This window comes from Musca vetustissima, unplaced genomic scaffold (assembly GCF_032173495.1).
Source record: "Musca vetustissima isolate MV318-11 ecotype Yass unplaced genomic scaffold, APGP_CSIRO_Mvet_v1 utg101261, whole genome shotgun sequence".
Classification (NCBI taxonomy): Eukaryota; Metazoa; Arthropoda; class Insecta; order Diptera; family Muscidae; genus Musca; species Musca vetustissima.
This window is the reverse complement of record NW_026880422.1, coordinates 14338-30798: the sequence shown is the minus strand read 5'-3', so window position 1 is coordinate 30798 and position 16461 is coordinate 14338. Positions and strand designations below refer to the sequence as shown.

Genomic DNA, 16461 nt, shown 5'->3' with positions numbered 1-16461 from the left:
GAAAATTGGACCGATATAGCCCATCTTTGAAGTTGACCTGCCTGCGGACCAAAGACTCTATGCCTAATTTTGGCGAGCTATCTCAATTTCTTCTGAAGATAGCGTGATGCCTATTCGTAAAGCCTCAGTTTCCTCTGGGAGTATTGCGTCACGAACAGTGTCCGGTAATATTAGCTGTATCTGTATCTATGACCAAACACAAACATTTTTCAAAAGATTTTTTTAATTTGCAAAGGTCAATTTGATATTAAGTTGCATAAAAATTACAGAAAATGGAAGAAAATCCATTAGTAATGCAAATTAGAAACTAATTCTTTATATTTTTAGGCAAGTTCTAGAAAGAGGACAATATATTGATACCTTTCTCATCACATCTTGATATTTATAATCAGCATTTAGGAGCAATAAACTCAGTTATTTATATTATGAATGCTTCCGATAGAATGTTAGTTCTTGGCGATTTTAATATGCCATCTGTAAAATGGTTCTCATTGTCCGATTCAGAAAGTTTAACGCCTTTGACATCCGAAGCAAAGGTAAACCAATATACATTTGATAATAATGAAATAAATAATATTTTAAATTGTAATGATAGAATACCTGGATGATTATCTTCCGGGGTACATATACCTGGAAGATAATCATCGTCCCACATTATATATAACCATGAGACATAATTCCACAATTAATGAAAGTTTATCTAACTCATTCAAAACTAGTCTTAACTATAAAAAAGTAAATTTCCAAAAGCTTAATTCTCTTATTTCGCCTGTAAATTGGACAAATGCATGTCAATGTACGAGTCGAACTGACTTTGAATTTATAATACAACAATTTTATAATCTCTAAATAAATTTATTTCAAAATGTCCAACTGTTACAATTAGAAATTCTGACAGATATCTATGGATTTCGAGTGAGTTATCTAATATAAAAAATAAAAAATAAACTTTTTCGAAAATATAAAAGGTCTGCGTCATCTATAGACTACGCTAATTATTCTGTTACTGGGTCCAAATTTACCATAGAATCCCGTAGGTTGTATAATAATTACGTAAACAAGATCAAAGATAATTTTAAAACTATTCCAAAGTCATTTTATGAGTTGGTTAACTTAAAAAGAAAAGTCTCCTCAAAACTCACAATTTTGAAATGCAACAATAAGGAGTTCGTAAAAAACTCCGAAATAGCAGAATGTTTTGCAATTTTTTTCGTCACTACTTATTCATATGCAGTTTGTCCATAAGTTCATATCTTTATGAACTATCCAAAATATATCAAATATATATGCCTTTTTACAAACAACAATTAAATGTCCAGATCCAGATAGTATACCAAGCATAATTCTCAAATATTGTTCTGACACTTTGGCAGCGCCTCTTACGTTGCTATTTATTTAATTTAATATATTTAATTATTCCTTAAATTTTCGTTATTTCTCCACTGTTTGTAAGAAATCTTTTATAGTACCGTTACACAAGTCTGGTAGTGTATCAAACGTCTCAAACTATAGTAGAATTGCAAAATTAAGTTATGTCATAGAATTGCTTGAAAAATTAATTACTGCTGTCACTTCACACAAAATTCAATCCACTTTAAGTCCATATCGTAGTGGTCTTTCAATCTTATACACTTTACTTCAATTGTAATAAAGGGATTTGTTCAGCGAAATCAAACATATACCATTTGTATAGGATTAACCATGAACTGTTATTTTATAAATTACATAATAATTATAAACTCTTCTAATTGGATATCATCTTACTTACAAAATAGACGTATTATGTTAAACACAATGATGGTACTACAAATATTAAATGGTAATATATCCTCAGATTTCCTGATTTCATCTTTTAGAATAAATGTTCCTTTTCGATCTAGTAGATATTGTCAACTATTATATGTAGGTTTTCATCGCACAATTTATTCTATGGGAGATCCACTCAGTAAAATGTATATTGATTTTAATTCTAGGTACTCCTATGTAAATTATTGCAAAAACGTAGAACTTATGAAATCTAATTTAAGCTCATTTTCGAACTTGACCTGCCTGCAGACAAAATACAACTCTATGCAATTTTGGAGATCTATTTCAATTCGTTTAGAGACTAGAGTGATTATAACAGACAGTCGGGAATGCTTAAATCGTGAAAGAATTACACTTTATAGGGTCTGAAATGATTATTTCTATGACTTATAAACATGTATACCCTAATAACGCATGCATGGTACAATTATAAAAGGTAACAGCAAATCCCAGCTGATTTGATTCCATCGTAATACTAGTGTCAATATGAATATGACAAATTATGTTTTTAAAAATCACCCAACAGGAAAATTGGGAACACATACAATTTGAAATTGTTCTTTATTAAATGTGCTCCCGTATTAAATTTACTCAATCTGCCTACTGGGAAAGTTTGAGGAAGCAAATCTTTCTTCATGGAACAACTCGCAATTAACTGCATTTTCATAGGTGTTACACATATAAGTGGCAATGGCTTAATTATAGGAAAGACGTGGAAGCGATAGAAATATAAATTATATAGATTTTCATTCATGTTTTTCAAATTTTATTTTTAGGATTCGAAAATATTTCATTTTCAAAATAAAATAATTTGTTGATAATTTGTTTGTTTGTTTACATTTTTCTGCCAAAAGACGTTGACACTAATATAACATACAACAACAAATTTCCATGTGGTTGTTGTATCGTTTGTTGTACAACAACACTTGCTGTTACCTTCTATTATTATACCATGTAACGCATGGTAGAATATACAATCCTCAAGCTACTGCTATTTAGATTACAAAGTTAGATTACATATGGTCTGTTCCAGTACTTTTTTAATAATAAATCTAGTAAAAGGGAAACATTTCAAAATTGCTCTCAGAGTACAAAATAATTTGAAAAGTTCGGAAATCTAGTAAATATGCCAAAATTAGATGGCAATACTTCAAAATCGACATAACAGCATTCCTGTTTACCATTTTTACTCGGCCAATTTTCTCGACTAAAAAGTTTACAAAGAGAACGCCATTTTGTTTTGTGCTCTCTTAAATTTGATTCAATGTTTTACCAGTTTTGTGGGTTAAGGAACGGTTTTCGAGTAAAAAGTTGCAAAACATGTAAAATGAGTAGATTCTTTTAGGTTCTGGAATTATCGAATATTTGGTGTTATAATTATATGAGGGCTACGCCTAATTACTGACCGACATATGTCAATTTCGAACCCAATATTTTTGTTTTCTGTCTCAATTCTTTCCTTCAGGAGGTATAATTATATGGTGGAGATGCCTAAATGCTGGTCGATATATATAATTATCATCAGGTTCGAGTTTTTTACCACGATTTCCTTTGAATGCGGAATGCTTCCAACCGATGGCTAATCGTCTTAGAATTCCATTCGGTTGAAAAACGATTTATAATTTAATGTGCAGACATTTGGTACCCAAAAAAGAAGCCAATGTACCAATTTTATGCGAATTCGGTTGAAAGACGCGCTCAAGAACCCCAAATTATCGAAAATTGGTGGGTGCCGTTATATGGGGCTACCAGAAAAATTTCGAAAATTGGACCGATATAGCCCATCTTCGAAGTTGACCTGCCTGCGGACCAAAGACTCTATGCCTAATTTTGGCGAGCTATCTCAATTTCTTCTGAAGATAGCGTGATGCCTATTCGTAAAGCCTCTGTTTCCTCTGGGAGTATTGCGTCACGAACAGTGTCCGGTAATATTAGCTGTATCTGTATCTATGACCAAACACAAACATTTTTCAAAAGATTTTTTAATTTCAAAGTTCAATGTGATATTAAGTTGCATAAAAATTACAGAAAATTGAAGAAAATGCATAAGTAATGCAAAGTTTAATTAAATTAGAAACTAATTCCTTATATTTTTAGGCAAGTTCAAGAAAGAGGACAATATATTGATACCTTTCTCATCACATCTTGATATTTATAATCAGCATTTAGGACCAATAAACTCAGTTATTTATATTATGAATGCTTCCGATAGAATGTTAGTTCTTGGCGATTTTAATATGCCATCTGTAAAATGGTTCTCATTGTCCGATTCAGAAAGTTTAACGACTTTGACATCCGAAGCAAAGGTAAACCAATATACATTTGATAATAATGAAATAAATAATATTTTAAATTGTAATGATAGAATACCTGGATGATTATCTTCCGGGGTACATATACCTGGAAGATAATCATCGTCCCACATTATATATAACCATGAGACATAATTCCACAATTAATGAAAGTTTATCTAACTCATTCAAAACTAGTCTTAACTATAAAAAAGTAAATTTCCAAAAGCTTAATTCTCTTATTTCGCCTGTAAATTGGACAAATGCATGCCAATGTACGAGTCGAACTGACTTTGAATTTATAATACAACAATTTTATAATCTCTAAATAAATTTATTTCAAAATGTCCAACTGTTACAATTAGAAATTCTGACAGATATCTATGGATTTCGTGTGAGTTATCTAATATAAAAAATAAAAAATAAACTTTTTCGAAAATATAAAAGGTCTGCGTCATCTATAGACTACGCTAATTATTCTGTTACTGGGTCCAAATTTACCATAGAATCCCGTAGGTTGTATAATAATTACGTAAACAAGATCAAAGATAATTTTAAAACTATTCCAAAGTCATTTTATGAGTTGGTTAACTTAAAAAGAAAAGTCTCCTCAAAACTCACAATTTTGAAATGCAACAATAAGGAGTTCGTAAAAAACTCCGAAATAGCAGAATGTTTTGCAATTTTTTTCGTCACTACTTATTCATATGCAGTTTGTCCATAAGTTCATATCTTTATGAACTATCCAAAATATATCAAATATATATGCCTTTTTACAAACAACAATTAAATGTCCAGATCCAGATAGTATACCAAGCATAATTCTCAAATATTGTTCTGACACTTTGGCAGCGCCTCTTACGTTGCTATTTATTTAATTTAATATATTTAATTATTCCTTAAATTTTCGTTATTTCCCCACTGTTTGTAAGAAATCTTTTATAGTACCGTTACACAAGTCTGGTAGTCTATCAAACGTCTCAAACTATAGTAGAATTGCAAAATTAAGTTATGTCATAGAATTGCTTGAAAATTAATTACTGCTGTCACTTCACACAAAATTCAATCCACTTTAAGTCCATATCGTAGTGGTCTTTCAATCTTATACACTTTACTTCAATTGTAATAAAGGGATTTGTTCAGCGAAATCAAACATATACCATTTGTATAGGATTAACCATGAACTGTTATTTTATAAATTACATAATAATTATAAACTCTTCTAATTGGATATCATCTTACTTACAAAATAGACGTATTATGTTGAACACAATGATGGTACTACAAATATTAAATGGTAATATATCCTCAGATTTCCTGATTTCATCTTTTAGAATAAATGTTCCTTTTCGATCTAGTAGATATTGTCAACTATTATATGTAGGTTTTCATCGCACAATTTATTCTATGGGAGATCCACTCAGTAAAATGTATATTGATTTTAATTCTAGGTACTCCTATGTAAATTATTGCAAAAACGTAGAACTTATGAAATCTAATTTAATTGTAATTTTAAATGAGTAGTGCAACTTAATAATAAACTGGCTGTTGAAGTAGATTCTGTTGCTGGTGTTTTATGCCTTTCTCATATTCCATCATGATGCGGATGTGTACGCGATCCCTACGAAAGGGGAGATCGACACCTCGGTCGGGAAAGTGAGGCATGGGAACGTTTCAAAATGGTTCGTTTTTACGAGCAAAATTCGAAGTATTTTAAAACGCTGTCCAGTTTACATTCCAGTTTCTGCTAGATTGCGCAAGACATTAAACCATGTTGGGCTCACAGAGATTGCCAAAATATACGGGTTGTTTCCTATAAACAATGACGTAGATAATACCATCCTGATGCAAAGTAATTTCTTTTTCAACAAATATGGGCAATGTGGTACGTATAGTAGCGTTGCGCTATTATATGATTAAAATTCTCAAAATACCTTATAGTGGTGCTACAGTTGTATGGGGCTATACCAAAACGGGGATCGATATTAATATTTTTAGTAGTGGGATTTGATAGCCAATGAGAATACAAAATACCAAATCACAGCCACTTCGGTTGAAAAACGTGTTCAAAATTCCCAAAATACGGACTTTGGCCAACATTAATAATTTTTGGTACGGAGATATGAGGTACTGTTAAAATTACTTAAAATGATTATGACAATATATAATTATAATTTAAAGTACAAGGATGTGATATACAATGAGAAACCAACATTTAAAATATCAGAATCCCCAAAATAATGAATATTGTGGGCTACCGCAATATCGGGGCTACACAGAAGGTGTTGCAAATGGAATGATAATTTTCATTTCCACCTTATGGTAGAGGTTATAATAAGAATAAGAAAAATAAAGGCATTTGCATCAGGATGATATTAACACCGCATATATTAAATATGAGATTTATATGAAACAACACGAACATTTTGTCAATCCCTGTGAGCACAACCCGGTTACAATTACCGGGTAATTTTGTTCGTTTTAGGCGAAAATAAAAACATTAAAAATTGCTTAGGTTACCTACGCGATTGTCATATCTCGACTAGCTAAGTCGATCTAGGTATGTGTGCCCGTCCGTCTATCCTTTATACACAGAAAAAAATAATTCGCCCATGTGCTGCATTTCGAGTTTGCTCGAATGTGAAACATTTTCACAAAAAATATTGGGAATATAATTCGAGCACATATAGCCTTGTGGATTGAAAACGAAATGAGATCGTACGTGTTTTTCTGAGCACGTACAAGTTTAAAAAGAACGCTGAAGTAATTTTTAGCGTGTTTTTACAATATTTATTTAAAAAATAAAGTATTTACATTAGTTTTTATAGTAAAATTAAAGAAAATAAAAAGGGCTCATTTTATCAAAAACAGCGCGTAACATTTTTGAGATCAATCTGGAAACTCAACCACCATATGATCAAAATAAAAATAGAATCTATAAAAAATCTACTTTTAGGATTTTCAATAATACTTTTAATAAAGTTTCTTGCAGATGTGTGCCCTTTATTATACCGATGTTGATAAGATCCATGCTCCACTTGTTTATAGGGCGTCATCAAAAATGTTTCTAAAGCGTAACCACTGTCTCCTACAAGCCAACTATTTTGCATACCATTTCCTCTTTTGTTAATGCTGCCTAGCTGCACTCGTATGTCAAATAAAAGCATCATGGCTGGATCCTGGTCTGCAGCTGTCCACAGCTTGCACACACCTTGTCTTCCAGGACTTTCATTACTCTCCACAATATTTTACACATTGTTGTGCGATCAACACTTATATTTGAATCATTTGTCACTACCCTCTGAAACCCACCAACAGCCAGAAATCTTTGCTGCTAACTGCAGGCTTTCGGGAATGGTACCCTTGTGTATGAAAGGACCAACTTCTCTCAAAATATCCATAAATGCTTATTTTAACACGTTCCAGTATCATTAGACTTTTTCTGGTAGAAACCAGGCAATTAATAAGCCAGCAGGCATATTTTTTCTTAATTTTGTTGTTAAACAAATTGCAAATTCCAATGAAACATATTGAACACAGCTATGCTTTCGAGCCGCACTTTCGCTCGAAATTGAGCAAACCATTTTGCACAACATGGGAATTTAAAAAAGTATGGGAATTCAAAAACTCTCGGAACATGTCACATGGGCGATTATATGAATAGTGTTCAGAAGTGTTGCCAATGTCGAGATTCCCTCATTTTATGAACGCAATCCATAAAACTTTAAATACTGGTTTCTTATCAAAGAGATTGAGAAAGAAAAAAAATCAGATTTGTTGTGCGTGGTGGTTTTTTGAATGACACAGGGAGAGAGAGAAACTCTAACTACTCTTTGATTTTCTGTTATTAGCTAGTCGAGATATGTCTTTCTTTTCTTGTCTTGTTCTCCTTATTTATTTACTTACGTGTTCTTTTTTACGTCAGTGAAGCCAATTATTCCAAATATAAACACACTCGGCTTGTTGCTCTTGCACTTGTTTGACAAATCAACACTTGATTGGTGTATTGTATTTTGCATATATACAAACATAATTAGGAAAATGCATATGTGAATTTTATAAAATCAATGCAGAGTTCGGTAGCAGTGAGTGAAATAAGGAAACAATGGAATACAAAACTAACCACAATCTAGAGATAGGCGAGACGTTGCAAAACTAACAGCCAGCAAGTGTGGTGAGGGAGGAAGACAATACCAAAACAAAACACAGTCGAACAAGGAATGGTTGCTGTGTTTTTTTCTTGAGAGAGGACAAATAAGCGCAATAGTGGTAAAGTAGAGCGGAGTAGGTAAAATAATGGCTTTCTCATGGTTTAAAGAATTATTACTTGTATTCAAAGCATGGTACATGTACAATATGGAAAAAATAAACTATGAATGAAATTATGAAAATATAAATTTTTTCTGTGTAATTTGTAAACACGATACAGGCCACAGTTATGGACAATCGTCACGAAATTTTGCATGTAGGATGGGTTATGTCCAAAGAAGACACGTATTGTAATTTTAGTAATGATGGACAATTTTAATTATTTTATGAAAAAATTTGGTAATTTTTTATTAACCCATTAAGAGCCGATTTTTTTTTTAGAAAAAAACTTAAATTTTTAGGTGAAAATTACTATTTTGAAGCATTTGAAATATTTTATAATAAGCAACGTTATAACTAATAGTACCCCTAAAATGGAAGCTTCTTTTAAAAAATCCGAAACATTTGGAGGGTAAAAAGTGGGTTAAGGGCAAACACTATTGTTATTATATATATCTTTATTATTGTTAATATTACATATCTAAAACATTAAACTATTATTATATTTGTGCTACGAGACAAACTTGATATTTTTGGATCAGAAGAAAATAGCACCTATTGAAAAGATCCCTCATTGTTTCCTCACGACTAATTTTTCAGGTGTACATTTCCCTGTAGTTCCGAAAGTCCTTATTTCTGGATTTCATGGCTTCTTCAGACAACATTCCTATGGGTAAAGCTGCACTAATATTTTGTGTATGCTTGAAGGCATATAGAACCAAGAATATAATTCCACGAAATAATAAATGCTTCCTCAGTATGTTCTTTAAATGACTCTGCTTTAATAGCATATCCACAGGCCATGGTTGAAAGGATGGTACTAAAATTTTTAATTAATTTTTCATCAACACCAGTTATCGACGATGCCAAGCCAGGTTGGCTAAAAAACGCCTAGCAGTATTGCCATCGTTTGTTGTTCCGGATACTGACTTAGTTGTGTCAACAATAATGTGCATTTTTTCCTTCAAATCATTAATGATACGTGCCTTCCTTTCTTCGAAAAGTGGCCGATCGGAGCTATTAATTTTCCACGTTTTCAAAACCAGTCGGTATGAAATGTGGAATATACATTCTAAACATCGAATCCTTGCATGTGAGGTAGACAGACCGTATTCGTATAAGTTGATGTTTGGGGTTAATGACGAAATTTTGTTGTTATCATTCATTACTTTTGTTGTTGCACCGCACCATAAATGTAGGTAAAACCGTGTATATATGATTGTTACACCAATGCTATTTTGTCAGGGTTCATAAAGTAGACCCTTTACCTGGGGTATTTTAGAAGACTCTTACAACCGATTTCGTTGTAATTTCAATTTTTATTTAGAACGACATTTGGAATAAATGTATATTCAGTGCATGAGTTTAAAATCAATGTTTGGAGCCGCTTACTTTAATACCCTCATTTTCATACTCACACCCAGTACTCTGGAACCTTAGGATGGGCATTTTGAACTTGTTTTTTCTTATCTGCTATGCTGTGATCTATTCCAAGTCATATTTGATGAATTATATAAAAAAATCACAAATTTTTAATTTTATTTGAACAAAACCTTAAAAAAGCTTCCTACACCAAATTGGCATTTTTTCAAAAAATTGCCATAAATCCGAGAGTCGCAGGAAAAAATTTAGTATGATGTCCTAGACAGACACACAAGAAAAATAAAACAAAAATCAACGCTGAACTCGACTGCACTCCATACTAAACCCCTATTTTAATTGAAGGAATTAAAAAAACGGACCTTACACATATTTAGCCCGAAACACCTAAATTAAAATAACATATGGGTTATATAACTATACCATTTAATTAAATACCAATACTATATATCAAAAATGGACAAAATTTTATAATAATATATTCACAGAATGCACACGAGCATCGCAATTTTATACCTAAAAATGCCATTTTTAACATTGGAAAAATGTTCTATTTTAAATGTACCGTTATTCCGTTGTAGCTTATTAATTCGGATTATTTTATACGGACTTAAGTACTCTCAACACTCTACTTTAAAACTGCATTAATGTTTTAAAGTTTTCTTCAACTTCATTTTTTGATTTTCTGCTCGCTAGATCGGTATTTTTTTCCACTGTGCAACACTTACATACAGTAGCCAGCCATGAAAATGCAAAGCTTTATGATATGTAATTACATTTGCTTTAAAATAACCGTAACTAATATATCTATTTTTTTGCTATTTATTATTTCAATTATAAGATTTCAAAGTAACCATAGTTCGTTCCGATTTCGGTTTGCAAAAGTTAATCATAGTTTTACTCGCCGTTAAATTACATTTTACATTTTTTGTGCTCTCTACTGTATATTCTTGATAGGAATTAAATCGATTTTCTCGTGACCGTCTGTCTGTCTATTCGTCTGTTAAATTCACGATATAGATTGCAATATTTTAGATATAGCCCTGAAATTTTGAACAGACATTGTCAGTATTCCTAGGATGTTTGGTATTGCAACTGGGTTACACCTGTTCACGTTTTTGTGTAGCCCCCAATGTTACCATCAACCAAATATTCGGTATTTTGGAAACGTTTTTAACCGAATTGCTGTAATTTGGTAGTTCGGGTTCTCATTGTATAACTTATCCCTTAATATTGGGTATTTTGGCGAATTTTTTACACGTTTTCACGTAAATTGGTATTCGCATTGGAAGTCAAATCTCTCTACCAAAAATTATTAATATTGACCCAAGTTTCATTCATATTCAGTATTTTGGCCATTTTGAACAAGGTTCCGATCAAATTGCCTGTAATTTGGTTTTTCGGTTTCACATTGTATATCACATCCTTGTACTAAAAATTATTAATAATCCAAGTTTGAGGGTAGCCCCTTTTTGACACGTTTTCAACCGAATTGGTTGTAAAATGGTATTTTGTATTCTCTTTGGAAGTCAAAAAACTTTACCAAAAATTATTAATATTGACCCAAGTTTCAGGGTAGCTTCAATATTCGGTATTTTGACGATTTTGTACATGTTTTCCAACCAAATTGGCGGTAATTTGATATTTCAGTTTCTCATTGTATATCACATCCTTGTACTAAAAATTATTAATGACCTAAATTATTTATATTGACCAAAGTCGGTATTTTGGGAATTTTGGACACGTTTTTCATGGTTGGTATTTTGTATTAATATATCGATCCCCGTTTTTGGTATAGACCTATATAACAGTAGCCCCACTATTAGGTATTTAAATCATTTTTTTCTCACGTCTCGATATAATAACTTGAGTTTTTTCCTGGGAGACTACATTAATGTTAAATAATTTGAATGTCATACTCATGGATAAGGGTATAAAAAGTTGCTTAATGATACATTGTAACAAATGTAATAATTGTATCAAAAATCAATGAGCACAAAAAAGTACGCTTTTTAAAATGGAATATTAAAAATTTGGAAATATTGTCCATGTATAGATATGAGGAAAGTGGTCTTACCTGTATTACGGTTTTTCGCGGTCCATTATTATTTATTTTGGTTTGCAGAGCTGATGATTGTAACTGCGTTGGCAAGGATATTGCTAGAGGTTGTTTTTGTACTAATTTATTGTAGTTGGAAACATTATTTGTATTATTAACTTTTACAATGTCCAAAGTATTTTTCAGTTTATCTTTATTTGATGACAAATAGCGCAAACATGATTCTTGGTTTGCGTCAGTGTTGAAAGCCTGGTGTTCGTCCATATATATAAAGCTATGTCTTGCGTTCTTATTTTTATCGCCCGCAGAAGAAATATTTTGGTCGCTAAACTGAGACTTGCAATTGGAAATAGGTAAATTGGAGCACTTAGACTTATTTTCGAATTTTTTCTTGCTATGAGACGAAATTTTTTTCCATGAAAGTGCATTCATAAACAATGAGTGTTTTTTTAAATTTTTTTCCAACGTACTCTTTTCTGTCAATATAATTGAGTTTTCATTATGTATATCTAATTCATTATTTATGGTATCCTTCGTGCTGTTGTTTATTTGATGTAGATTGTTTGTATTTAAATTGCTTAATTTGACATTGGAACAACTGGTGTGGTTGTTATTACCATTATTCGAAAAATTCGCACAATTAACTTTTCTGTTTTCCCGATTTTTTGCATTATTCAATTGCTCGTAAGAGAAATTATTCAGTTGCGACTCATTTGAGTGGACATTTTCGGCGTTGTATTCCTTTTTCAATTCATTTTGTTGCCTGTATTGAAAGTAGTGCTGACCCGAGTAAATAGGATTATGACGATCCTTTGGGTTGATGCTCAAGACTGTTCCCATTGTATATATTTTTCTGTAAAATATATAAAAATATTGTAATTTCAAATAATATTTTTAAAGTTATTGTTCATAAATGATTATTATAAATAATTGTAATAATAAGAAGAAAAAACGATGTTGTCGTAACATAAACATTAAATTCTAACGACAACTATACGTTGAGAGATTATGTATACTCTTGCTAAGGAAAATGCGGTGAAATTTGCCAGTTGATTAAAAATTATTGATCGCCAGAATAAATTTTTAGAGAAAGTGTGTAAGGGGATTAAATATACCATACAAATATAAACACAAATTAAAGTTTGACAAGCAGTTGTGAGAGAAAAAACAGGGCATTTTCATTTCCAAAATCTGGTCGCCTTATATAACATCAATTAACAGCGACGTCAATAGCAAGAAAAACAAACGTAACGAACGGAATATGCCATACATTGCTGCTGTTCCTAGAACGATTGATATGGGATATATCCCGATCGATTGTAGGTATTATTATTTAAGAGTATAACATATTTGACCCGGCCTTTTTTTTTTTGGTTTATTGTCAACTAGCTGACCCGGCAAACGTTGTCTTACCTTAGCAATATTTTTGAAGCATAATTTTCGGCAATTTAGATTTGCTAATTCTCCAGTCTTGAATTTATTAATATTGGCACTAGTATCCGGGTAGCCCCCATATAATATCCGGTATTTGGTTATAATTTTACATTTTTGATGATCATTGAGTAGAAAATGTTCCTAACAATATTCGCCCAAGCTTCCGAATAGCTACATTATTCCATGCTTTGGGGATTTGAAATGAACCCATTTTGAACTATACTACATCGAATGAATTTTTAGCTAAAATCGCCGATGTTATAACAAATGGATGGGATATTTATATGGGGGATATTAAACATAATTGAATCTATGTTCACAATATTTTCCAATTATATCATGGAAACTACGGGATACCAGAAATATTGCTGGCAACTTTTCCAAAAATGTCCACCATAGGACATTGACATAACCAAAGGAGAATATCAATACACACGAATAACCCGTACTCACGATTTTTTTAAACAAACGTTGTATACAACAAAGCACGCGAAAAAATAATTTCAGCTACTCTTAAGGGAAATTTTTCTTAAGATCTCAAAACCCACGAACGTAAACCGATATTCATAATTCATGGCACGGTGCACACATCAGGAACAAATTACACGTAAGTACATAAAGTTTGGTCAAAAACCGGTAAAGTAGTTATTGAGTTTAGCGATGCAGAAAAATTTTATATATATGGAGATAAAAAAAAAAAATGGAGTGGAAAATAACACCTAACTGTTTGTGAACTCTAAATGGAATAAAGAGTTTATCATAGATTATCATGGTCTTAAATCACTTTCAACCTGTTGCAAACATGATGCAACATATTTACTTGCTAAACAACATTTGGTCTTTAATTTATATCTCTTTTTGCTCATATCCGTGTATCACAATATGTGTTAATTCTACGTGTTCCATTAAAACCGAAATGCATGTAATATTTTTATTTTTGGTATTAGAGCAATAAAGGCCATCGAACAACACACCCGGATGAAAATGCCAATCATCCTTCCAACAACTCCAACTTATGTGATATAATGTAAACCTTAAAACAACCCTTAATGTTTAGTAGTTTTTAGGTGTAACGTAACATTAAATCAGAACATTTCTAACATTAGGCAAAAAATCAATGATGGGTTGGACACCTCAATTATAGAAAATATGATTTGAAATATTATTACAAACGAACTTGTGATAAGATGATTACTTATTATTAAATAACAAGAATTAAAAAATAATTAGTACCGCTATCTTAAATTTTTTCAAGTTATTTTAATAATAACAACATGCAAAGACATTGTATTTTCCCATAAAAAATTACGACATTAATGTCACATATACTCGAAAATATACCTCCATACCAATCATAGAAACTCAAAAACCAAATAACTTGAAATACAATGACTTCATGTTTATTATAAACAAGAGTATGTTATGACTGAATAAGAAGAAACATATATATAGGAAGGGGTTTTTTAACGTTAATGTACTTAAATCAAACAAATTAGTTAATTTTGCGACACTAATCTGCAATTTTCGGTTCATAAAATGCATACAAAGAAAACACTGTTAATACAATGCATCTCGTATTTTTAGTTGTGATTGTTAACACATTTTCTGTTATTTGTAAAGGAAACATCCAATTTTTATGTCTGGAAAAGAGCAGTTTTTGTTTTAAATTTGAATTATTTTAAGTAGAGCAACAGAAAATGTATCGTATAAAATCAGATATATCTATTTATGCGTTGTTCATATTAAGAAAATTTATGGTTTGATACGGAAAACAATTTTTACTTAATTAATGTTTTATTAAGTACTCACCTAATATAGCTCCCGAATATGTTATAGCTTCAGACGAATGTTTTACTAATTAAAAACATTTCTAAATTATTGGATTCAGTATGGATACAATATTTGGTACACCACCAACTGGTTAAAATGTGCAATAATCGAGAAGTAAAATAAAGAACATTATATATGCGCACATCTAGTGAAATAAATAATAAAATTTGCTGTATTTCTTATTTCATTCACACTTTACTGATATTTGATTTTTCTTTAATAGCAAACGTTTGTCATGTTACATATAAATCGAATATTCTGCAAAGCCCTTTGTTTGCGCACAATCTTCACATGAAAATACAGATAAGGGTGAAAATGATTTTGAACGGCTAACTACAGCGCATGAGTAGTTAGAGGGTTGAAATGGACGTGGGTATGAAATTGTTAGCTAAACAAGATTGCTTATGTTAAATTCGATTACTCACAACAAAATATTTTAAGTTGAAGAAACACACATATACTACAGTCACAATAAACATAATTCCCATAATTCCAAAAATATTTTCTCGCAATATCATACGGAACTGAAGTTTACTATATATATAAAGTTTCTAATGTTCAATATAGCGAAAATGCGCTATTTCATATTGACACCAACTCAACCGTTTAAAAATTCTAATTGGTTTGTGATCGTAAATTTAATTTTTTTGTGTTAAATATTTATTAAAATTACTTTTCAACATTCAACAACTCACATTTCCATTTCAATAAAGAACCTGATCATGGTTCTAGTATCAACATCATTTAATAGAAGAATGTAAACAAACCATACAAGATATCAAAACATTTGACAGACAATGATAATACAAATTTCAGCCAATCCAGCTTAAAAATTCCCAAAATAATATGATATAAAAAATCATGAGAAATATAGGATTAACTAATGGTGGGGCAGGGGGATAGCCCCACTGGATCAATATTGAATATTTTCGGTAGAGAAATTTGAAAGGCAATGATAATACAAATTACAGCCTAAAATACCGACATGGGTAATTACAGCCAATTCGATTGAAAAACGTATCCAAAATACCGAATGTTGGGAGGTACCTTAATATGGGAGCTACACCTATGAGCTGACCGATATGTCGCATTTCCAATATTTCGATCTCTATCTGAAAAATTGCGATCTCTGTCGAGATTTCACTGATGGTAAATTTGTAGGATAAAACTGACTATTTCGAATAACGACAATCCCCTATACTATGGTAGAATACGCCTATATGGGGACAACCCCTACACAAGAACTAATCAGCTAACTATTTTAATATAAGAAGGGGTTATATGGGAACTACCCCTAAAAGGGGGCGAATATTAATAATTTTTGGTAGGAAGTTTTGTTACCATATGCGACTA

At 31.4% G+C, this 16461-nt stretch overlaps 1 protein-coding gene across 1 annotated transcript; it reads right to left on the bottom strand.

Annotated features, from left to right (window-relative positions):
* Positions 1–11862: 11862 nt before the first annotated feature.
* LOC133326017 (probable serine/threonine-protein kinase clkA) lies at positions 11863–12693 on the bottom strand (the record flags this gene model as incomplete). Its single annotated transcript, XM_061534694.1, has 1 exon — positions 11863–12693. A coding segment is annotated over exon 1 (822 nt), but the record flags the coding sequence as incomplete, so codon positions are not given.
* Positions 12694–16461: the final 3768 nt, after the last annotated feature.